The 23,714-nt window shown below is 41.0% G+C and overlaps 4 protein-coding genes across 4 annotated transcripts in view; 2 read left to right on the forward strand and 2 right to left on the reverse strand.

Moving 5' to 3' along the window:
• Positions 1 to 80: 80 nt before the first annotated feature.
• On the reverse strand, positions 81 to 2,545 carry LOC6737691 (serine/threonine-protein kinase RIO1). Its single transcript, XM_016169759.3, has 5 exons — positions 2,475 to 2,545; positions 2,258 to 2,358; positions 2,112 to 2,191; positions 733 to 2,052; positions 81 to 670 (listed from the first exon to the last, which is right to left on the reverse strand). Exons 3-5 carry the CDS (start codon positions 2,169 to 2,171, stop codon positions 293 to 295), a joined length of 1,758 nt encoding a protein of 585 aa, XP_016031460.1. The 5' UTR covers positions 2,172 to 2,191; positions 2,258 to 2,358; positions 2,475 to 2,545; the 3' UTR covers positions 81 to 292.
• A 34-nt stretch (positions 2,546 to 2,579) lies between these two features.
• Positions 2,580 to 3,625, forward strand: LOC6737692 (DNA-directed RNA polymerase III subunit RPC8). The gene is made up of 3 exons (XM_002084488.4): positions 2,580 to 2,796; positions 2,854 to 3,336; positions 3,396 to 3,625. The coding sequence occupies exons 1-3, from the start codon at positions 2,686 to 2,688 to the stop codon at positions 3,522 to 3,524; spliced, it is 723 nt and encodes a 240-aa protein (XP_002084524.1). The 5' UTR covers positions 2,580 to 2,685; the 3' UTR covers positions 3,525 to 3,625.
• A 70-nt stretch (positions 3,626 to 3,695) lies between these two features.
• LOC6737693 (F-box/LRR-repeat protein 16) overlaps positions 3,696 to 23,714 on the reverse strand; it is a 30,030-nt gene continuing 10,011 nt past the window's right edge. Inside the window, exons 3-6 of the mRNA XM_016169758.3 lie at positions 21,796 to 21,969; positions 21,563 to 21,680; positions 7,690 to 7,885; positions 3,696 to 5,138 (exon numbers count right to left, since the gene is read on the reverse strand). Of these exons, the coding sequence (XP_016031461.1) occupies positions 4,841 to 5,138; positions 7,690 to 7,885; positions 21,563 to 21,680; positions 21,796 to 21,969 (786 nt within the window). The 3' untranslated portion in view covers positions 3,696 to 4,840. The remainder of the gene's footprint in view (positions 5,139 to 7,689; positions 7,886 to 21,562; positions 21,681 to 21,795; positions 21,970 to 23,714) is intronic.
• LOC6737694 lies at positions 5,277 to 7,404 on the forward strand. Its single transcript, XM_016174503.3, has 6 exons — positions 5,277 to 5,603; positions 5,675 to 5,720; positions 5,858 to 6,012; positions 6,066 to 6,632; positions 6,691 to 6,730; positions 6,784 to 7,404. The coding sequence occupies exons 1-6, from the start codon at positions 5,360 to 5,362 to the stop codon at positions 7,322 to 7,324; spliced, it is 1,593 nt and encodes a 530-aa protein (XP_016031462.1). The 5' UTR covers positions 5,277 to 5,359; the 3' UTR covers positions 7,325 to 7,404.

Genomic DNA, 23,714 nt, shown 5'->3' on the forward strand with positions numbered 1-23,714 from the left:
TATGGATCCGGTGGTTCTTACAAAGCTGAAATAAATATGTAAGTCATTGACTTAAGATCTCCACTCGTAAAAACCAGCTATACTATTTATTTTACTACAAATACGAGTAAATACTCGTAAAGTAGTGGGTTTAATATTTGATTTATACCTGCGGCGATCCCCGCAGCCATTTGTTATAAGCTACATCGCTATTATATAATTTCATCATATACGATGCAGCTAAGTTACAAAATTTGCATAAAATATTTAGAAATTAAACTCACAGCTATATTAATTCTATTCAGAAACAATTCTATTTTTTCACGCTGCCCATTTTCTCCTTGCGTTTCTTCACGTGCTTTTTTACTTTAACCTTGCGCTGCTCGGCTTTCGCATCCTTGACGGCCTTTTTGCGAGCCTTTTTACTCTCCGGAGACTCCTCTCGTGGTCTTGCCGAATTCTTAAACTTTTTGGCATCTTCATCGTTGTCGTTATCCTGCGAGTCGTCTTCGTTCTCACTGCCGCTCGTTTGGGCCTCACTACCATCATCCTCTTTGGCGGTCGAGGATTGAAGCACGTCTGGCTTTTGCTGCACATCCAGATCCGAAGTCAGACCAGTGATCTTTCCGTAGATGAGATTTTGCTGCACTCCTTGCTTGGCCTTGGCTACATCTCTCTCAAAATGACGCACCTAGAAGGAGAATACGGATTTGTAACGTAACACTGGCTTTTAAATTCACTGCGCAAACATACCTCATCCAACCTTTTGGGAATGTAGGTGTTCTGCCAAACAGCCTCGTCGATCTTCTCCTGAGCTGAGATGGCGTCGAAATCGCGGTCCTTGATTCGCTCAGAGATGCGTTCCAGGCACTCCTCCATGTTATCTGTGGTTATAGTCTGATCGGTGATGAAATCAAAAAGTTCCTTCACCGTCATCGTTGCCACTGCCCGCTTTCGGAAGAACTCCGATATGTTGGTGCAATCCTTGCGCAGGAAGTCAAAGGAATGTGGATGATCGTGCTCCACTGACTGGCTTACATCGATAATGACCAGCTGACCATCCTGTAGCAGAATGTTAAACTCTGAAAGATCCGCGTGCACAAGACGACATTGGTTGTAGATGCGCCACATGATGACTACGCAATCCCTGTACAACTCTCGAGCCTTTGAAGTGCTGAGCTCAACATCCTTGAGCTTTGGCGCCGGCCATCCGTCGCGACCGCAAAACCGCATGACCAGTACATGCGAGCGTAGCAGGATTGGCTCCGGCACAGGAACGCCTGCGTTGCGCATTCGCAAGTAGTTCCGCATCTCCTTCTCCGCCCAGGTACGTACCATTTTGCGCGGATTGTGCTTGCAGTAGCCGTGCCGAAAGCGGAATTCGCCTGACACATATTTGTCGCGGTCCTTAAAGACCAGAATGGACGTCTTGTAGATCTTGATGGCGAACTCTTCTTCACCATTTTTGGAAACGGCATGATAGACATTAGCCTCTTTGCCCGTAGAAATGCAGCCGTTGATTTCCTGTATCATGCCACGATTCAGCAGCTTGAAGAGTATCATCCGGGTACGTGGATCCATCACCTGTTCCGCAGTGGCGCGGTCGTGTTTGTCTCGCACCTGTGTCCTATCGCGTCGATCGAAGTTCACCAGCCGGTTGGCCGCCTGCGCGCTCATATTCGTGGTGGGATCGTACTTTTCTACATTAATGCGGGCGGAGTAGCGTCGCAGCAGCTTTTCATTTGGTTGGTAGCTGCTGACGCGTTGTGAGCCACCAGATGCACCCCCAGCTCCACCGGAGCCACCTCCACTGGCATTTGTTAGCTGCGGCTGGACGTGGAGCTTGTTAAAGCCCGTATAGGCCTCCTCATACGTATCGTAGTCATCTCCGACATCGTCGTAGTCCTCTTCATCGCATTCCTCTGGCTCTTCGTCCTCCGGCTCATCCTCTTCTTCGTTGGCGGTTGCTATAACTTTGGCCAGGTCATCGCAGTCGTCTTTGGGCGTCAGTTTAATATCTTTAAGGATCTCGTGCTTCAATGTGAGGTTCTTGAAGTCTTTTGTCCACTCGGACTAAAAAATCGAAAGGTGTAAGAAAGATTTCATTGTAAATTCAAAAGAACTTTGCTTACACTCCGCAGGTCTTCTTCGTCCTCCTCGGCGTCACTGTATTTATGGCTGTCGTTGCTCATCGCGGGAAGCGCCGTATTTCCTAATAAATATAAAATTATTCGTTGTATTTATAGGGCAAAAGCTTTTAATGCGGTGCCAGACTTACACAAAGTTATTAAAGGCTAAAATTTCACAAATTTGTACAACCAGCCGCACGTGTTGCGAATGCCATTCACAAAGAAGCGTCGACATTGTTTTGGTATTTTTCTAAGATGGATATATGCAGTAAGCAAATGTGCGTTTAAATATTAAAGCGATTTTTGTCTTGCAAAACGAGCTTATTAGCGAGCAAAAATATTATTTGTATTTTAATTTTTACCCACTTCAATTAGCACTGGCAATCAGCTGGCTGAACAGCTGACCGATAAGTTAGTTCGGGAGTACCCTATACGCTGTAAATTCATATAATTAGTATTTTTGGTATCTATTGCATGAGCATGTGGTCACACTACGGCTACACATGGTACTGTAGCTAACATTCAAAACAATGAACGAGCATTAGTTTGAAAGTGAATATTTCAACAATTTGGCGACATGTTCGTGCTGGCGGAGCTAAAGGACAATGTGAGGATTGCGCCGGACCAGTTCAATCTGAAGTTGGTAGACGCCGTGCGCGACGAGATCGACCGAAAGCTGGCCAATAAGGTGTGTAAGTTGTGACTTCCATGTGCACGTCCTGATTCTTGATTTTCTACGTGACAGGTCCTTCTTAACGTGGGATTATGCATTGCGCTGAAGGATATTGTTTCACTGAAGGATTCCATCATCCTGCCGGGAGACGGAGCCTCGCACACGGAGGTGTTGTTCCGGTATGTGGTCTTCCGGCCGATGGTGGGCACCGTGATTACCGGAAAGATTCGAAACTGCAGCCGCGAAGGAGTCCATGTGACACTTGGTTTCTTCGACGACATCCTCATTCCGCATGCCGCCCTGCAGCATCCCTCGCGCTTCGATGAGGCCGAACAGGCCTGGGTTTGGGAATATCCGCTCGAGGACGGCGCCAAGCACGATCTCTTCATGGACGTTGGCGAGCCCATCAAGTTCCGCGTATCACGGGAGATCTTCGAAGAAACATCGCCCATTGGACCCCCGAAAGCTGAGGCTCAGACTCAGCAGGGAGCTAGCTCATCCGCTGCAGTCGCATCAGCTACCTCCCAAGAAGTGAAGACACCGTACAGGATTATTGTTAGTTATTTAACGTCTCTGATGAGAATCTGTATTTAACGAGTGCTTCAATCTTTTAGGGTGCCATTAACGAATCCGGCCTAGGCGTGCTCTCCTGGTGGGATCAGCAGGGCAAGGACGATGAGCAGGACGACGAGGAGGACGAAGAGTACGACGACGAAGATGGCGAGGGCGCATGCGAAGAATAATCCCGACGCAATCCATTGTATGATAGTTGCCACTTACATTAGGGTTAAGAATTCGATTTAAGATGAAGTCATGACTATAAAGCTTGATTTAAGTCTGATTAGATCACAGCGTTTTTTTATGATTTTTAGACCAGAGCAGATACCATACCATACTATAAAAACACAATCAAATTCATTTTACCATTTATTTATTTTATCATGTACTTGTAGAGTTGTGTTCTTGTTGGTTTAAGACTGCAGTTTCCACCAATCGCCGTTTGCTTAATGTTCTGGATGAAACTCTCACATTGGAGTTTAAAAACAAAGCATTTACATTAGGTTTGAGTGAGGGCTTTAGTTTAATGAGGAGAGCGGCTCTATAACGTAAGCTAGATATATAGAGTATCTTTTGACGGCCAGAAGTCGATTGTTTATGGTTCGCAATTGCATTTTGCAATTTGACAACAATTTGCTAAACATTATGTTAAATATTGACCTCATTGGTAGCGTGCTCATTATGTCACCTTAAAATACTTTCAGTAGCAGTAAGTTAATTACAGATTAGTCATATGGTACAATCGAAGTTAGGTTTCACTGGTCAGGGTATGCAAAAGTCTAGGATTTGTAAATTTCAATTGCAATTTCAATCTAAAGCTGATGGCAACTTTTGCACGTTTTCGCTAAACTCGTAAATATTTTCAAATATTCATCCTTTGTTGTTGTGTTGCTTCTTTGAACTAATGTAATTAATTGCATATTTTGATTCACTTGGTATGTTTTGTAATTTCTATTTGTTCTTTGTTCGTCTTTTGGGCGCAATGTTTGGTTTTCATTTTTTTGAGTTGGTTTTTCTCTGGTTTTCTTTGCTTTCAGTAGTATTTTACACGTAGTCTGCATGTTTAAATACAGCGAGAGTAGTAAATAAAACGTTCGTTAAAAACTACAATAATATAAATAATGTATATTTATAAATATAAATATATATTTATGTATATGTATATTAGACATATTGTATTGCATGTAAATAAATATCATCTTCGGGTCTTTTGTGGTACATCATCGTCTTAAACAGATCAACTTAACTAAGTTCCGTATCAAATCACAGCAGAAATCAAAATAAGTCTAAAACTATAAGGGGTAGAGTACAGTGTTGACGGAAAGTTAAAGTCACATAGCACGCGAGGAACTTGCCGACTGGAGGTTAGGTGTACCAAATTAGCATGTTCGAGTGGTTCGCCGCAACGCACCGAACCCGAACCCGAACCCAAACCGAACCGAACCGAAAATCAGTGCTCCGGGGATCCGTATCCGTCCATCCGATCATCTCCATCCATCGATTATTCGATGATCAGGCAGCGAGGCAGGTGCTCCTTCAGGTAGTCAAACAACTCGTGCGACGCCCCCGGGCAGTTGGTCAGTTCCAGCTCCTGCAGATGCCTCAGCTGGATCAGGCTGGACAGACCCGACGAGGTAAGCAGTGGACAGCCGGCGAGGGAAAGCACCTGTAGGTTCCGCATCGAGCACAGGTGCTGCAGTCCGAAGTCGCGCACCTGGGAGCACCAGCGCAGGAAGAGGGCGGTCAGCGATAGCATCGTGGAGATGTATCCCACGCCAATGTCCGTTATGTGCACACACCTGAAAGGATAATAGATAAACCTATTATATAAATAGCTCGATGTAAATTGCGGAAACTCGCAGTTTTAGAGCATAAACAAACTTTATACCAGTGAGTATATCTCAAATAATTAGATTAATTTATATTTTATATATGTATGCACATATAATACAAATGAAAATGCTTGATAAATACAAAAATCTAAGGAATTCGAATACGAAACAGTTGATAATAAATTCATATGAAAGAACCGGTCTCGCATTTTATGTTTCATTCGTTTTGTGCCACGCGTAGAATGCAGTCATCTTTAGCTTGGATTTCCTTGTTCACTCTTCTCCTTGGCCACCAGGTTTCAGCCAAGCTTCTGGATGAATCCTGTGGAAATTCCAAGGAGCTGAGCAGGGCAGGATTACAGGCCGCTGCTTGGATGACAGCTGTCAGTAATGCCACGCATTTCCTGTGCGGTGGCACGCTGATTCATAAACGTTCGTATTAAATAAATACATAATAAAACAATAAAACATTCTCAAATTTAATAATACAAATCCTTGATTAGGCATTGTTCTAACCGCTGCTCGGTGTATTGATCAACAGGTCAATCTGTAAGTATCCCCATATAATGTAGATACTGACATATTTTTAGAGGATTATCAGTCTTTTACACCACTTTATCTTTAGTAAATATCAAATTTTTGTTGAAATTAAAGTTAAATTGAACTATTATTATTATTTATTTTAGTTTTGTAGAATTGGGGGCGTACAATATTCCCGATGCTGACACTATGAATTCTAGAATTCCGGTTTCCACAGCAATTGTGCACCGCTTGTTCTCCAAATCACCCATCCAAAATGATATTGGATTGCTTAAGCTGTCGTACAGCGTAGTTTTTTCGGGTAAGTTGGCAATTATACGGAATTGTGATAGCCGTAAAACCACTCATTCACAGACGACATTCACTCAATGTGCATAATTATGGATAAGAGTATCATGAGTTCCGTTCAGGCGATTCAAACCTTCAAGGCCTTTGCCTGGGCGCCAAAAAGTCGAGGTTTGGAAAGCGAAAATCTGCACGCGCTTATCTTTCACAGGCTAAATCAAAGCGAGTGTAATATTAATCGCAGTTTAAATCAAATATGTGCTGGTGGCTCAGATGGAGAAACAAGTGGTCTCTATTATGGAAATCCGTTGACCAAAAGTGTCACTATTGCTGGAACTATCAAACGCGAAGTTCAGATCGGGATAGCGAGTTATAAAAACCCAAACCGCAAAGGAACTGTTGTATTCACCGACATTACATCCCATGTGGACTGGATTGCGGCCAATGTGGAGAGATTGAGTTTGGAGAACTCAGTGCAAAATGCAGACATTTCAACCGGAAACTCAAATGCCGGAAGTCTTAGTAACCCGGACATATGGTTGTATAAGGATTGTGGTGGCGATACCACAACATCGCTACAAATGGGCCTTGTTATTGGAATCAATTTCAACGCGCATGGAGTTTTTATCACTGAAAGTGAGTAATAGTTTCTAAAAATGAAATTCATTAAATTAATTTCATTAATTTCTTCTAGATTTTGTTATTACAATTGCCAGAGGCTTGCCAGAAAAAGTGTAAGTAACATAAACTTGATTAATAAAATAAGTAAAGTCATCTTTTTTTGTAGATATGTTCTACTGTTGGAAACAAATAAAACTATCAGCAATCGTCTTCCTGTCGATTCGATCATTAGACATGACAACTTCTCAGGATATCATAAACATGATATAGCACTGCTCAAACTTAAGCAGCCAGTCACCTTAGGAAACTATTTCTCAGAAGGTATCAAGCCAATCTGCATGCTTCAGATGCTAAGTCATCAACTGGAGGCTGAATCTAGTGCGTCTTTAACCAGATTGGTACCAGAAATAAGTGAAAATCGCTTACTCATTACTGAGCACACTGTTGAGCTAATTAGTCACGGTGAATGTGTAAAACAAATTAATGCAGAAATCGAACAGAATCAAGTTTGTGTCGCTGATTCTACCGGAAAGACTAACCCAAATTATTTGAGGGGCGAGGTGTTAGGTAAAATTCTGATGTATTCGGCAAAGAAATGGGTTGCTCTGTTTGGCATTCTTAGTTATTCCACTTCAAATGTTCATGTTTATACAAATGTTATGCGTTATACGAATTGGATAGAGCAAACTGTGAAATCTTATTCATAACTGGCATTAACATTAAAAATGTTAAATGATAAGTATTTTATTTATACTATTGTACTTGGCAAGCGACTTAAATGTATAAATAATAAAATTAAAAATAAATATGTTTAAGAGTAATGTATTTGAGATCAATCAATTGTTGTTTGTGATTTTAAAATAGTTCTGCTTTTTTTAGCGGGAAAGTCTGATGATTTTTTTCTGTCTGCAACTCGCTGCAGTTTCCGAGGACTAATGGTTGCCCCCGGAGATAAGGTTGAGCTACTCGGCGACGGAAATTGAATTTTACTCATGAATAATTACGCAGCCGGTTGGTGAGGGGCAATGAGGAGACGCGACCTTGTGCCCTGGCTCGGTGGACTGGTACTCACCTATCCAGCGTCAGCTCCTCCAGCTGGTTCAGATCACAGGCGATATACTCGAGCGAGGCGTCCGTGATGCGGGGACACCAGGACAGGTCCAGGGCGCGCAGCTTCTGCAGATTCTCGGCAATCAGCTCCACTCCATCATCCGTCAGTTTGCTGCAGCCGGAGAGGCTCAGCACCGTGAGATGCGGCAGGGAGTGCACTGCAATTGGAGGAGAAAAACGGGCAGAGTTTGGCATTAGTTTTGGGGTATCAGCTGGGAGTCCTTCGGCTCACGTAGACAGGCCTGCAGATGCTCCACTTTGCAGTGAGCACGTCCCAGGAAATGAGTCCTCTGGAGTTCGAATATAAGTATGTTGCCTTACTGAAGAGTTCAGTTGGCCCCCCGTTTAAATCGAAATTTAAGTTTCACCCCGTTAAGTATACGCAGTGTTGGGTCGAAATGAAGATACATAATATATAGTAATAAATCGAGTCTATTAAAAAAACTTAGCTGAGTGGTTGATAAAATAGATATGATGATAAATAGTTTCCCTCCTGCTTGATTTAAGTTGGCTTAAACAATTCAGCAGAACGTAAGCTTATAACTTATAATACAAGTCGAGTGGTAACTAGGCTTTGTGGTTACTCGGCAAAAACCAATTTACCTAAATCTGACTTGCTCCAGATTTGTTGCTAAGCTGCTTGCAATCTTGAGATAGACTAATGTGTCATGTATCTAATTACCACGGCTATTTAAAGCCCACAGCCTCGGCGGCTGTTCTACTTATTTAAACTGAGGCAGTTCCTCTGCTCGTTCCATTTATGTCGACTTCGGTTTACCCTGTTCCACATTTTGTCGTGTCATTTTCTGGCTTGTTTGTGCAGCTGGCTATTCCTTTGCTCAACTCTCCTTTGCGAATCTGGGAGTATTTGTCAGTTCTGTGGATAAAGGAAACTACTAACCAGGTTTTGAGGGCTTGGCTTAAAGCATGAGAACTCAAGAGGCACATTTTGTATGAATTTAAAGAATATTCTTTTACAATATTTTTATATCTGGCCAGAAAGTCAAAGGGTTAACTGCGCCTGCTGAGCATGGATAACCAATAAAGGATAACTTGTGACCCATAAGGTGTGACGTTAGAACTGCAATTACCATCTGTAAGCCGCTTAGACTTTGCTAATGGGAATTAGCCATATTCCTTGGCCAAATATGTGAGGTGAACGAGTTTGGGGCACGTGCGGCGGCTGCGTAAACAAAGATAAAGCGCCCAAAGACAACAAACTTCCAGGCAGCATAATGCGTGTGTGTGTGTGTTTGTGTTTGCGGGAAACTCCCATCCCCTTGCTACCCAAACACTTCATCCCTTGCCTGAAGTTAAAAGAAGTCGAAAAATGCATGGGTCCGGTTGACTAAGCCGCTTTGTATTCACTACGTACGAGTATGCAAGTGTGGGTGGGTAGTTGGCCCACTTTGGTTACCGACAGCTACTCAGAAACTTGGATACTTGCTAGGAGCAGCGGAGGAGCGCTCCTCTTGTCTGGCTTCTGACCAAAAAAACCACACGGCATACGCGAATAGCTTTGAATTACAAAATATGCGCCAGCTAGCGAATCCACATGAAGATAACCGCGATACTAGCTTCTGGGCCAAATGGAAAACTAACGCAAACAGCCATCTATGAATGGAGGAGGCCTATGAAAACTTAACACAAGCAACTAGCTCTGTTCGGCTGCTCTATTGACTTAACTATGTTGAAACGAGGCTTTTATGCGCTGTACATAAAGAGTTTTGAGTTTTTGGTGGAGTTTTGTGAAGTTTAAAAAGAAGTGAAGCCCCATGATGGAAAAACGGATGAAAGGAGATTAATAGGCTATGCTTAATGCGGTTCAAAAACTGAATTCAAAGCTTGTTTGGAGTTGTTTTATAGTACTTAAAGTTCTTAAATTGTACTAGTTAGTAGTATTTTGAAATGTGCTTTCAGCATATACATATACCATTCATCAAGTTGCAACATTCTTGGAATTCCCTTTTCAAGAAGATCTTTTAGGTGGAGAAATGGAAAATCCGTTGCTCATGCATATTCAGTCGTAATTGAGGAGGCGGTGCTGCTGCTTCTGGTGGGAGGGAAGCCACAGCAGTGACAATAACCGTAACGCTGACGACCAACTTGGCCAAGTTGCCAGGCGACGCAGCTCCTCAAGGAGCTAATTGTAATTGTATCTATCAGGCGGCGGATGCAGTACAATCCGCAATGGCGAAGGCAACGGCGACGCCCCAAAAGCTAAAAACCGCAAAAAACATCCAACGACAAAGGCGCCTCTGTGCAAACAAACATCTAGTGCGTACAGTGCAGCCTCGGTAAGGTGAACCTTGGACTAATAAGCCATGTTGCAAAGCAAACTCTATACATTTTACTGTGAAAAACGAAAATAACTTTAGGGATCGATACTGACTAAACTAGAAGTTACCCAATTTGACTCTTAAGAGGTGTGCAATTTAATGGGTTTCCACTGTACAACTGTGTATTTATACCCAGCACAGACGTAGCTACAGTTGCGATGCACTAAGTCGGGTGCCTCGTGATGGAAACTGTGATTAAGAGCCGCCGGCGACCGCAATGCTGTGTGGGATTGGGGATAGTCCAGGTTGGAGCAGGGGGCCAGAAGAGGATCGATAGTGATCGCAGCCAGAGTGACATCGATTGAATTACACTCGGAGCGAGTTCGGAGCATGGGCATTAGCGTTAGAAGCCCCTCAGATCGCCCAGATCTTCCAGCGGAATCGTCGCTTATTTATCGCGCCTGCAATCATCGCTGAAATTCATTTCGTTATCAGCGCCCCATCGATGCGCATCCGTCTCGTGATTCCTGATCCTCAGTTGTAATCCCTATCCGCAACTAATTTTGAAACACCACCAAGTGCATTTTAATGTTAATATTGTTAGTTTTAGTGACAAATCCTGTGTTGCAGTTTCGTTTTGTGACCGACACTAACGGGTAATTGTTTGGTCACCAGGATTACTCGTTTTTGCGATCACAAATCATGAAATTGCAGCAAAACGCAACAAAGTCGTGGAACTAGTGAAAATATATAGAAAATAATAAGTTTTGTGTGCTTGTGAACTATAAGATGAATTTATTGAGACCAAGTTTAAAAAAATATGAAAGAGTATTAAATAAATAAAGCTAAAAAAGAGTGCTGTCAAATTACAATAAATATTAAATACAAAGCAAACTTTTAAGGTATGTTGCATAATGTATATATATATTTATTTTTTATTAATTTGTATTTTCCTATATATAGCATTATTTACTGTGTGCAGCTTATTGATAAGGCAATTGAATGCCATGCTAGTAAATATAAGTTAATCTTGATAATTTTACCCTGGCGAGTTCAAGAGAGAAATGCTGATTATAGAATAGGTCGTCAGAAATGAATGTTCAGTGATTGTAAGCTAGTGACGTTGGAACTTTTAACATGTAATCATGCCTTTAAATTTCATTTCTTGTTTTCTTTAAATGATTGCATTTCTATTCGGGTCAGTATCACAAATTTTGTGGTAGACAGGAAAAACCAAATTATCAGCCGCCAAAGTTGGAAATGATTCATTCGTTCTATGAATAAATTGGGTTCATTTTCTGGGAATTTCCGGCGGATTAGGAGTTCGCATAGGCGACGTAAGCAGGGAAAATCCACCTGCCTGCTTGATATGGAAATGGAAATTCGCGCTTGACAAGACAACGCATCAAAAATAGTGCCCCAAATCGTGGGTTTATATTCTTCAGGCACACGCACTCGTTGAGACAGAGACAAGTGTCAATAGAAGGACATGGATGTGCGGAATGGAGCACGGAATGGAGAAGGGACGTGGCACACAAACATGTCAGGCAAACAACTTGTAACTTGTGTATCTATGAGATACATTTTCATTTCCCATAACAACTAGCGACGTTTATGCGAGGCTCGTTTGCCATTCAGCCTCTGTTTTTCTAACTCACACTGAAACACTCAAAGCGCCACTTTTCCCATTTTTCACACACAAAGAGTCATAAATATATATATATTTTGGCTATCCTTGTTGACGGTTGGAACTTGGTTTTGCCCATTAACAAAAAGATTCCGACCATAAGGTTTCGATTGAACAATGGTTCAAACGATTATTTTTATACTTTTCAGAGAAACCATTTTCTATATTCATATTCTTTATACAAAATATAAAGCAACCCAGTTCCGAGTTTTGAAAAACCTTATATTCCTACACTGGGACAACTCACAAATTTCATGTTTATTGACAGCTCATGGCTCTCGACATGGCATTCATTCTGCTCATTTGGCGTGCCAACGATTTATATTGATTTTTTGGGTTATTTCACATACACATGTGGAAAGTTATGCTCACATAACGGTTAGCATTTGTTTATGACATTCATTTGATGATTGCTGATTTTTCAAATTGCCTCGTTTAGGTTCAATGGGGGAAATTGCATTTGCTCAAAGTTGCGTATGAGTGATATGAATATTGCGCATACGCACTGTATGATTGCACACTTATGGAAAAGTTTTTATTGCCCCCATTCATTTATATTTATATATGGCTTTGGATTAATAATTTCGAATTTTAAATATGTTGCTCAACGAGATTTATGCCCTATTTAATGCTATAAATGAAATCTATTTAATATGTAGTGCTTATTGGAGGTGCTAAATGATTATTTAAACCATTTTAGGCCGATGAACATCAAATTTAAGCCGAATAGCACACTCCGTCCAAGAAAATTGCAATTCATTCAAGCGAAGTCCAACAAAGCTGCTTAAAATTTAAGTTCAGTTGGCTGCCAGTGGCAGTGGACGTAGATGGCAGTCATTATGCCAATTACTCGGAAGTGGAGCAGGGGGACGGAGGTGGGGGGAATATGCCATGAAATTTCACTGTGGCAACAAAACTTTTACGAGTATATTAAATAAGGCAGCAGAACAGCAGAACCTGCAGGATGAAAGCATTTCAGCTTAATCTGCCACTGCTGAATCGAAACATACCAAAGTCTCTTTTCAGTTTCTCTGGAAATTTAATATTCGAAATGGTTTCTTCAAAGGAAGCGCAGTAAATAGCTCATTGTTCGGATACTTTGTCTCGAACACGATTTCCATGTCAATAAACACTTTGTTAAATTTCGAATTGTTTATTTAAAATTATTCGAGGCATATAAGTCCGTCATTCATACAAAAGCCTGACACAAAATTAATGAAAGATTCCTGGAATTTCTATTTGCTCTCACAACAATTTCATAGCACTTTTTAGCATACTTTAATTTAAATTACAAATTAATAAATTTAATTAATAGACTTCGGCTGACAAGCGCGTTTGGAAGTTGAAGGAAATTAAATGAACTTTTCCGGGAATCCTTTAATGCTAGTAAGTTTAAGTTTTTCTCCACTAAAGATTGTAGGCAAATCTGCGCGGCTAAAATAAATCTTAACCAATTTCCCGGGCTGCCGGGAACTGAGGCTTAACCGCTTTGGGGTTTAAGTGGCCTGCCAATTACCGGCAAACTTTGAGGCCAAACAATGAGTGCGTAAATGAGCAGAGAAAGGTGGTACTGGGGTCAGAGGTCGCGGCTCGCGAACTGAGGCCCCCTCGCGATAGGCAAATAATGTTCGAAACGTGCAGGCCTCATTAGGCTCCCACTCATTACTGTCGCCATGGAAATCGGGAAGGAAGTGGGCGGAAGGCGAAGGTTGGGTGGGTGGCTGGAACTACCGCGAATCGAGATGAGGTTGCGCAATGGCAGATTAGCTCCCCTTCAAGTTTGCGGCTTTGAAGGAGTCAAGGGGTCGCAGCAATTCAAGAGACTGGAAAAATTAAAGCTGGCGGATTTAAAGGAACAAGACAGGATTTTCTAGCATGAAATTGAAAGTTATATATGCTCACATAAACTAAAGAGAAGATTCCTGATTAAGGAAGCCCTAAGTTAATACGTAATGTAGTTGTTTAAAATACTAAAAATATATATTCTTTAATCTTAACTATAAGCTATAACTGAAGCTCTTTGCTTACTAGTCCTAGGCATATTGCTACATATATATCCATCTAATGTGTTTCATAAATTCGGCTGATGTATTTTATTCTAATGCTTTTATTTCTGCTATCTTGATATAACCATAAATCTTGCACTAATTTATGCAAACGATACAAAACAAATTTGCCACAAAGCTGAAGAAAGAAAATTGAAAGCGTGCCACAGCGAAATCAGCGAAAACAGAATTTAGCTATCATTGCAATTCTGTTGGCAAACTGACAAAACTCACTGCCGTCGAACGATTTCAATCAGAAATAATTTTGTATCTCTTACTTGCGACAAAGTTTGCTTGTCAAACAACTAATTGAGATAACTATGCATAGATAAATTTAAAAAAATATTTAAGAATTAAGAACTGGCTTTGAACAAACTTAACTAATAAATGTAAGGATAAACTAAAAAAGGAATTTATCTTCCTTGATTTGTTTAAGTCTGTAAATAGTATTTTTTAATTTTTAATTTTGTAAGTAATATTTCTACTACTTCAACATGCTTAAAATAATAATTATCCTAAACTCAATTGACCTACAGAGACTTGTTTGGAACATCTCCACTGAAGTGACTCTATTAAAAATGCATTAAAATCGCTCAGCTGGATTGTCGGCTAATGGTCCCCGTGTGCTGGATCCTTCCACAAGCCCCAGTGCTCTGTCAGCGACAGTAGTTTTTCCCGCTTTTCCCACATTTTCCAGCATTTTCCACGCACAACATTTGGCGCAGACCACCGTGTGTGTGTGTGAATTTGATTGGCAGTGAGCCGTAGAGCTTCTAGGGTCCTCCCTTGTGACTTGGCTCACATCTTTTCCCGGCATTTGGAAAAGCGAAAAAAAAAAACAGAAAATTGTTAACCCAGTTTCGTGCCCTGTTGTCTGTTCGCCTACTTTTCCGCTCTGCTTCTTGAGCATTTCCACTGAAAACTTTAATGACGTCAATTACTCCTGCCCCGTTGAAGTTAAATTGCTCCAGTTTGACTTAAGGATTGCCTCTTAATTGCTGGGAATCGGTGCAGCAGTTTTGTCCAATTTATTATTTGATAGCTAATTTGAGTTTGATTTTTAGTAAATAACAAACTTTAATTGCCATTATTTTGCAAAATGCACTCTCTTTAACTCACATAAACATATTTAAAACCATTTGTTTCATAAATGTAGTCGAATTTATTGCTATTTTAGTTGAATACTAAAATGAAAAGTTTTTCTGTTTTAAAGCCTTTTAATTGGTAGCTTGCAATTGGGTCAGAAAGTGCCATAAATTTGTAGTCAACACCTTTCCACCCATATAGCAAATGTAGAAAGTCTGGCCAAAATTAGCAAGTAGCATGTCCTGTCCCACTTTCCTCACAGTCCGGTGAAAGTGACACAAAGTCCCCTCCCAGATGCCACTTTCTCTGCAGGATGGTGGGCTAATCCCGCCCTGCAATGACCGGTATAAATAGAGACTTGAAAGCAAAGTTGTCGGCGAAATATGACAACATCATCAACATGAAAATCAGCAGCCTGATGAGATGGCCACCACTGGGAGTTAACTTGTGTGTGGACTTTAATGCATTGACGGTAAGTAATTTTCCCTCATACTCTTGTGCTTGATTTTCCGGCTTGCGTCATTGCGTGCAAGCATTTCCCACGTAGTTGCGAGTGCGTGTGGCAGACTCAGCTGACATCAAATGCAATTAAAATTGAATTCCACTCAGAGCCCACGCACACAAAGGCTTTTCAGCCCTTTTTTGCCGTCAAACTTGCTGCATGTGGCAGCCTCTCAAATCGCATTACATAAGCCAACAATTATGTTCCTTGTGCGCTGGCCCTCAACTTTGAACTTGCATGTGTTTGCATTCAAGTTGATGTTATGTGCGTATACACTATACACTACCCAGTGTGTGTGGCATGGAAATTCCGGGCAAATCTTTCGGGAGCAAAGTGCAAAACAAAAGTGTCCTTGCCCTCCATCTCAGTCTATCCAACTTGTGCATTTTATATTTATATTTCATTTGGTTTTGGGGCCTGCTCTTGGCAGTTTTATTAGTTATTTATTTATCCAGCCTGCTTCTATTGAATAGCAAATGTAAGCTGCTTACTGCAAGGGTTTTAGCCATTTACATACATTCTTTGCTGTAATTAGATTGTGTACAGATTTTTTAAAAATTTTAATTGTATGTTTAGGCCAAGTTTGCTAAGAAACTTATTTCAACTAAGCTTCAGACAGATTTCCGTAAGCTCCAAAAAGTTAAGAAGCTGCATTTAATTAAATTAAATTCCTGAGATTGCACTTTCCATGTCGCATTCACTGCACTTTAGATATTCCTTAAATCGCGCTAGTTTGTGCGAATTACGTTAAGTTCATGGTCACTGCCAGCTGACAATTGATCGACAATTTGGCCAAATACCCAGTGCTCGGGGGGGGGAAATGCGTGCCGGGGGAACGACGGCATTGCCCCCCAAAGAGCTTTCACAAAAATAAAGTTAATTAAAAATTGTTTAGCGCGAGGGAAAGAGAAAAAGATAAAAAGAGAAAGAGAAAGGGAGAAACACAGGAGCAACATCGAGTGCCTTGAAAATGCAAATGTAATTAAATAAACACGACACCCGACGGACGCCCATCAGCATGGGTGGCTCTTGGTCCCAACCGCGACTAGGATTAGATGGGCAAAGGCGAACCGGGGAACACGGAATTTCTGCAGCATCGACCCCATCCCCCAAAAAGGGGAGGAGCTTTATCAATTTTAGGGTCTCGGGCGGACAGCTGTCGGATGCTGCTGGCTGAATAAGATGAACACGATGCCTCGGCGAGCAGGAATTTTGTCATTGCCAAAGGCAACGAGGGTAAGAAAATACGGCAGAGGTAAATAAAGAAATTCCCCCTGCTAACAAATTCAAGATTTTGCCATCGGGTTGGTCTTGTTATGAACTAGCCACATTTTACTTAACTTTTTAGCATCTAGAACTAAAATGAATGTTCAAAATATGTTGAAAGTTGGCAACAGATACTCACTAATTCTAATTGCAAGGCTAATTGTGAATACGAACTATTTAATATTATATTATTTAAAAATTCTTGATCTAACTTTTACTTTAATAAATAAACATATTTATTTATATATGTATATCAAATATTGATACAGATTGATGGTCTGCATCCCACTGTAGCTGCATCGTGAGCACTTACAAAGTGCTAGACAAACAGATTGAGTGGCAATTCACTCTAAATTTGGGGATGGCCAAAAGGAATCGAGGGGTGCATAAGCTAGCTGCTTCTGGCTTGCTGCAGTTTGTGGTTAAATTGATGGACATGTCGCTTTCGCGTCGACAACTGCAATTGTTCAGGCGGGAAACGAACCGCAACCATTTCATTAGCAGTGCAACCAGCATTTCAGCCAAGATCCCAACATTCAGGCACTTGGCAATCAAATGGCTTCGACTCCAAAGGCGTCTTGAGTGGGGGTCAGAAATGTATACATGTCAAAGTTCAAATATAAGGAAACTTTACCGAAAGTTTAAACATAAGTCAATTTAAGAAAATATCAAATTTGACATATTTATGTTTTATAATTTAAGGAAACTGACATGAATCTGTGTTGTATGCTCGCAACAATTTGTGGTAAATATTTAATTTGCATAAATTGTAGACCATCACTGAATAAACGATATTCGTTAAATATTCACATTGAACATTTGCCTCCCAATGGATACACCCCTGTTTTATTCACCAGCTGTTTATGCTATTCACATTGAGCGAAAAGCTTCGAGATTCAGGTACATGAATTTGATTTGTCGCCGGACACGAGGTTTGTAGTTGCCTCAATTCATTATATCTTTGCGGGATCTGCTAAATGAAAGGCGGCATTTCTGTTGACACTGTTAATTAATGGGAGATTATCTTGTTCATTGTTTCGCTTACATTTCGCCACTCGCAATTCGCTATTCGCTTTGCTCACGTGCGAACTCATAAATCACGCATACGCCCGGTTGAACGACCTCGTCGCCAATTAACGACGCAGCCAACAAGGGCGTCCTGTCAATGTGTCAGCCAGTCATTCAGTCGGTCAGTCTGTCAGTCGCTCTTCCGGTTCCGCCTGCGGAACGGATTGCGTGCCAAATGATGTGTCACCTCGCATTCAAATCCCGAAGTAGCAACTAAAGCCACATGTCCTAGCCAAAAAAAAAAGGCGAACCTCTCACGGAGAAAAAAATGCAGATAAATTGGACAGCTGGTCAAAATTGGACAGCACCTATTTATTTTCCATGCTCGTTAAAGTGTATTGGGAAATATATAAAAAATATATATTTTTCATAAATAAATATATATATTTTTTAGATATTTACCACCAATCAGCAATAAGCATAAAGTTTAAGCTACTTTTCCAGCTTTTAAATTTTGAAAAGTTATATAATGCTGTTAGCTTTTTATTATTCATATTAAATTCTGACATTTAAATAAACAAAATACACAATTTCGCTCCAGTGCTGGGCCATAGAAATGACATTGGCCGAGTGCCAACCGAGTCAGGAGACCTTCGCTGTCTGCTGTGAGCGGAGCCATCACTATCACTCCGTGCCAGAACCTGGAGACTGGCCCAATTCAATTAGATGCCAAATGCAATTAGCTAAATGGCTTCTCGATGTTGTGATAAGCACCCACCGGCACTTACTCCCCGTTTGCTCCTGTCGCAGCAGTTTTCATGGCCGCCGGGCTGCGGAAGCGGAGGACTTGTGAGTTGGGAGTTGTTATTAAAAGTTTTGCCACCGCCGGGGCCAGAGTTCAGCATCAGGCAGCTGAAAACTGCAGCACTGAAAACTGAAAACTGAAAGCTGAAAACTGTTAACTGTTAACTGCGAACGGGCTTAGCCAACTTCTGACAACGGTTTACAACTGCAGAAGGTTGCGCTTTAAATGCGAGTTCTAAACTTAAGCAAACTTTGGCTACCACATTGCGTCAGTCAGGCAATAAAGCTGGCTTACACTGTAATAAGATATACATAATCAAATATAGAAGTTTTATCCATTGAGAGAAAATATTGAAAGTGACTTCTGCTTTAAAATTAAACTGAAATGTGCAGTAAATGCAAACGGAATTAATTATGTTCAACGATTAATGTGGATATAAATAAATGATTAAAACGTCCCTCGCGTATTGAGTGTTAAGGGTTTTCGAGGCCATTGAATGGCTATTAATTAAACATGCATTTCCGGAATGCGGTCACTTGAATTAAATCGTAAAATAAATAATCGGTATTTTGTTCTTTTCCCTTTTTTCTGATTTTTATTTATGCTTGCTGGGCAAACAGTTTATGATTGGGCTGCAATTTATACAAAATGCCGCCATTAAATATGGCGCCTATTTGCTTTTGTCCTCACGATTCCTAAGCCACGCCCCCACCTCCTACAACGCCCTAAGCAAACACAAGCACAAACAGACAGACAGACAGACAGACAGTCAGTCAGACAGACGGACGGAACGAAGCCAATCTTTGGTTTACGGGGCGGATGTGTAATATGCTTTGCCTACTTTTGTTACTGGCTTTTTGGGCCTTTGATGCTCCTTCATCCATCAAAATGTTTGCAGACACACAAAATATGCTCAGCACAACGGTTGTTTACATGTGTTTTAATATTTTGTAAATATTGCTATTTCCCTAAGCTTCGTAGTTAGGCTGTTTATGTTTAAACTCTTTAAACAAGAAGCTTATGTTTATGATGGTAAGTTATTCGCCATATTAAAGGAGCTAACATAAAAGAACTAAAGGGGTACACGGCAAAATATATTACAATTTTCCTTTTTATATATCCCTAAATTTGTTTTAGTTTTACATAAACAAATTTAGTTATATTTTAGCTGGCATTTATGTTTTAATTTATATTTTTCTCTTATCCCTATTTATATACAACATTCTAAATAGATTCCGCTGCATTTTCTTTCAAGGTGTATCTGCGCAAATCACTGTCAGTGGCATTATCCCACCATATCCTCCGGGGCGAACCTGCGACTGCCGCCGCATCTCGATGATCAGTGAACTGCAATAATTCGATTTCGATGCGCAGCTCTGCAGCTCTGAAATCTGGCTGGTTAACTGCTGAAGCCGTAGGAGCAGGAAAATGCAGAGGAAAGCCGGAGGGCGGGAAAACCGAGGAAAATCGAGGTAGCCCATCTACCTGGGGCGCCTGCATCAACCGGCAGCTTAATTTGTGGCGCAATGCATGACGAGATGGGGGAGCAAGGCTGCCATCGCCTTTGTTGATTGCGGAAGAGGCAGGGCAGGAATGGTTGGCAAAGAAAATGACGTGCCATGAAATTGATTGCAAAGTTTTCCCCCTTCCACCCGCTCCCCAGAAAAGCCAGTTCCCTTGAGCGAGCTGAAGAGCCAGCTCCTGGAACTCGGGACTCAGGTGGGCGTCGTCAAAGGTCAAAGCGGTGTGCATAGGCAAAACAGCGCAGCGCAGCCAGCCAACCTGCGACCCTTAACCCTGCTCAAGTGGGGTAAGTGGGGGGAGGGTGGGGTTTATGTTTGCCAGCCCTGTCGATCGCATATTAAATGAGTTTACGTTCTGGCGCCTCAAAAAGCCCCTGAGCACGCCTTAAAATTGCTCAGCTGCGAGGCGATGTGCACGTCAATTAAAGTGGTTTACGGCCAAGTTTATCCGGAGGATGTGTTCCAAGAAAACGGCGCAAGTTCCTTGGGGCTTGGGAAAATTCCTACTTTACAGCATATCACACTCGCAAATATGGTTTGTAATAAAGGTGACTAGCTACAGCCAAGCATCATTTAATATTTTAACTTTAGAGCGACCTTTCTCAAGTGATATTTAATATGGTAATACTATCTGTAATCACAATTGACGTAAGGTGAAAGTTGGCGTAGATTTCACGCTTTAAAAATCAAAAATATAAAATATAATCTTCATAACTTTTCTTAGCTTTTCCGCTGGTTTAAACCAATTTTTATTTAAATTGTGTACTAAGCCGCCGCAAAAATAATTTCGTTATAAAACTTTTCACATTTTGTGTTTGCTTTCTACTTCCTGTGGCCAAAACGAGGACCTCTTGTGGGGCTGGACCCTGCCAATTTGCGAGTGACAAGGGTTCTTTGGCGACGTTACGTCAAAAGGATGTAAAAATAGCTGCTTACTCTGTTGGCCAGGAAACAGAATCGCACAAAAAGTGTCCCACAAAAAGTTTCAATTAGTTGAGTGCAATGTTTAGACAAGATGACGAGGGCCCACAGACACCCCATTTTTTTTTTTCGGAAGCAGGACAATCCCGTGCGGACTAGGAGGACTCCCTGGCCCCCAGCACGGCCATTTCATTTGCAATATGATGTTCGCATTTCTCCTACAACTTACTTTCTGATGTTCGCAAAGGAGCAACATTACTCGCCGCCACTCGGTCATCCTCATTTCTGGATTAAACATTATTACCGATGGAGGCGCTCAACCAAACTGAATTTGTTGTGTAACGAAAGTCTTTTAATATCCCATCGATAATTAATTTTACGGAAATTATTTACGAGTAACAATAACATTATACGGTGCAAGTTATTTTAATATATTTAAACATAATTTCCATTATTTGTAGTAGTAGTTTTAGCCTTTTTAAATATTTTTTTTATGCAATATATGTCAAAGAGGTATTAAAATATCTTTGAAATATTCCCCATTTTCTTAGAGATCATTCAGGAGAATTCAGAGAAAATGTCCGAATGAATGCACCTATATTTTTTTATACATTTTTTTTCTGTGCAATTTGTGGGACAAATTGGATCCGCCCTCCCCTCCATTCGATCCACATGCTATTTGATTAATTGGCAGGGGGCAGAGTGTCGCTTACCGATATTAACGATGCCATGGTTGGTTAGTTCCCAGCACGACTGCAGTCGCAGGATGCTGAGGCTGTGGCTCTGTTTGGGCGAGAAGTAGCCGAGTGCCGCATCCGTGACGTGGTAAGCCTGTTGAGGGGCGGAAGGAGATTCAATTAATTCGATACGGGGTGCGGCATGAGGGTGAAGGTGGAGGAGGAGCAGCTGTAGGAGCTGCGGCAGATCCTCATCAATCTGGACTTGCCTGCAGCGAGAACTCGTAGAGGGAGGGCAGGAGCTGGGCCACCGCGCCCACCGCCTCGTCCGCGATGTTGATGCAGTCCGCCAGTGACAGGGATACGATTCGGGGCGTTAGACACGCCCACAGTCCCGCCTCGGTCACCTCGTTGCAGCCAGCCAGCTCCAGTTCAAACAAACTCTGCAATTTAAAAGGGATTGGTTATTGCAAGGACACTTTGCGCAAAGGATTTTATTAAAAATAAAAATAATATAAAAGCATCTACCTCAATATGTGTATTAAATTATAAAGTCTTTATAAATTCCACTAATGAATCGGCAAAATAAATTGTGTGTTCCTCGTTCCTCGAAGTGCCACTCTTAATAAATAAAATTGATTAAATTAAGTCAGACTAATATACACGATTTGATATTAATTTACATTACACAAGAGAAAACCAAAAAACCACTTGTAAACAAATGTTTTCCATGGAAAAAATGCAAAAAACGTGCTTTAACTAAAGTTTTTCAAAATTCTTGAACAAAAATGTAATAATTCTTCGAATATATTTTCAAAGAACTTTTATTCAACAAGAGGTTGTTATTCTTGGCAATGAACTTGAAACCGCAAATATGAAAGAAAATTACTTAAGGAATTCATGAGTTTCTCTTAGTCTCAAATTCGATATATTCGTCTATAAGGGTGACTTTTCTGTCATGAAACCGTCAAATGTTTTTATGATCTGCCATATTTAATTCTCAAATAATTTTGGACATTTCACAGCGTTCATAAACGTTGACACTTGGCGAGCAGGAAAAAAAAAGGCCAATCGGAGGCGAGTGAAAAATAGCAAAACAAAAATACCTCTGCACATATATTTTTACATAAAACATCTATATACATATATCAATATGGAAAACTTGGGCCTCAGGTGGTTTGGATTTTTAAGTATCTGCTAAAGAACATTTCATATTGCCACATCATTAAACGTTTCTTTCAATTCTCCTTGACGTCTACGAAAATCGCGGCTAATGAATATATGCTGCTTTGTAAACAAAATGGAAAAGCAATCATTTTAAGTTTTTGAAGTTTAAACTAATCAATGTGCTTAATTAAACGCCAAAGTGCAAAAGGAATGTCCCAAAAGCTAGGAACCTAATTGCATTTTTGCATTTACCCCATAAATCATTCGGTGAACCGTAGACAAAACAAGGAAAATTGCACTTTGAAAATCTCGCGATGTGTTGGATTGTGTGCGTGGAATGCGGGAAAATTGAATGGAAAAATAGACCGGAGTGATTCAAACAAATTACAGCTGCCACCTGGTGGGTGCGACGCGAATCCATTAAAAATGAAATTAAATTGCAGCACTGCCAACTTTTGATGCCAAAAATTTACGAGTCAACAAACTGGGAAAAACTTCTCTTCTAGCTGAATTTGCTATTTTTTTTATATTTTTTCCATGCGTTCTACGAGCAATTTAAGTCCCCATAACAGGATTTACTTTGACCTTTTCAAGAGCAAAACATTGTCGACGAAGTGGAAGCGGGAAAAAACACATAACATCTCGATGGAGGCGACCCGATTCGAGTGGCAGACTTTGTGTCGGGATACAGGCGCCATTGCCATTGGATCCCTCGAATTCAACCCATTTGCCTGAAGCACCCAACCTCCCTACCTCCCTCACTCCCTTCCAACAACCGGAAACACGAAAACAAAGGCGATAAACAGCAAATGCAGCCGGAAGTGCGATATAAAAAAAAAGAAGAATGAAAATCCCAAGGATGGCCACACAATTTTCCCACTGCCGCAGCTGAACAACAATTACTTTTGTATTGTTGACGCAAAACTGGAGAAATAACAAAACGTAAACAGCTAAAACAGCAAGATACCAATTTAATCCGAATCCTTAATGCGAATATACCCGTGAGTTCGAGTAATAAATC

The sequence above is a fragment of the Drosophila simulans genome, chromosome 3L (genome assembly GCF_016746395.2).
Source record: "Drosophila simulans strain w501 chromosome 3L, Prin_Dsim_3.1, whole genome shotgun sequence".
NCBI classification, from domain to species: Eukaryota; Metazoa; Arthropoda; class Insecta; order Diptera; family Drosophilidae; genus Drosophila; species Drosophila simulans.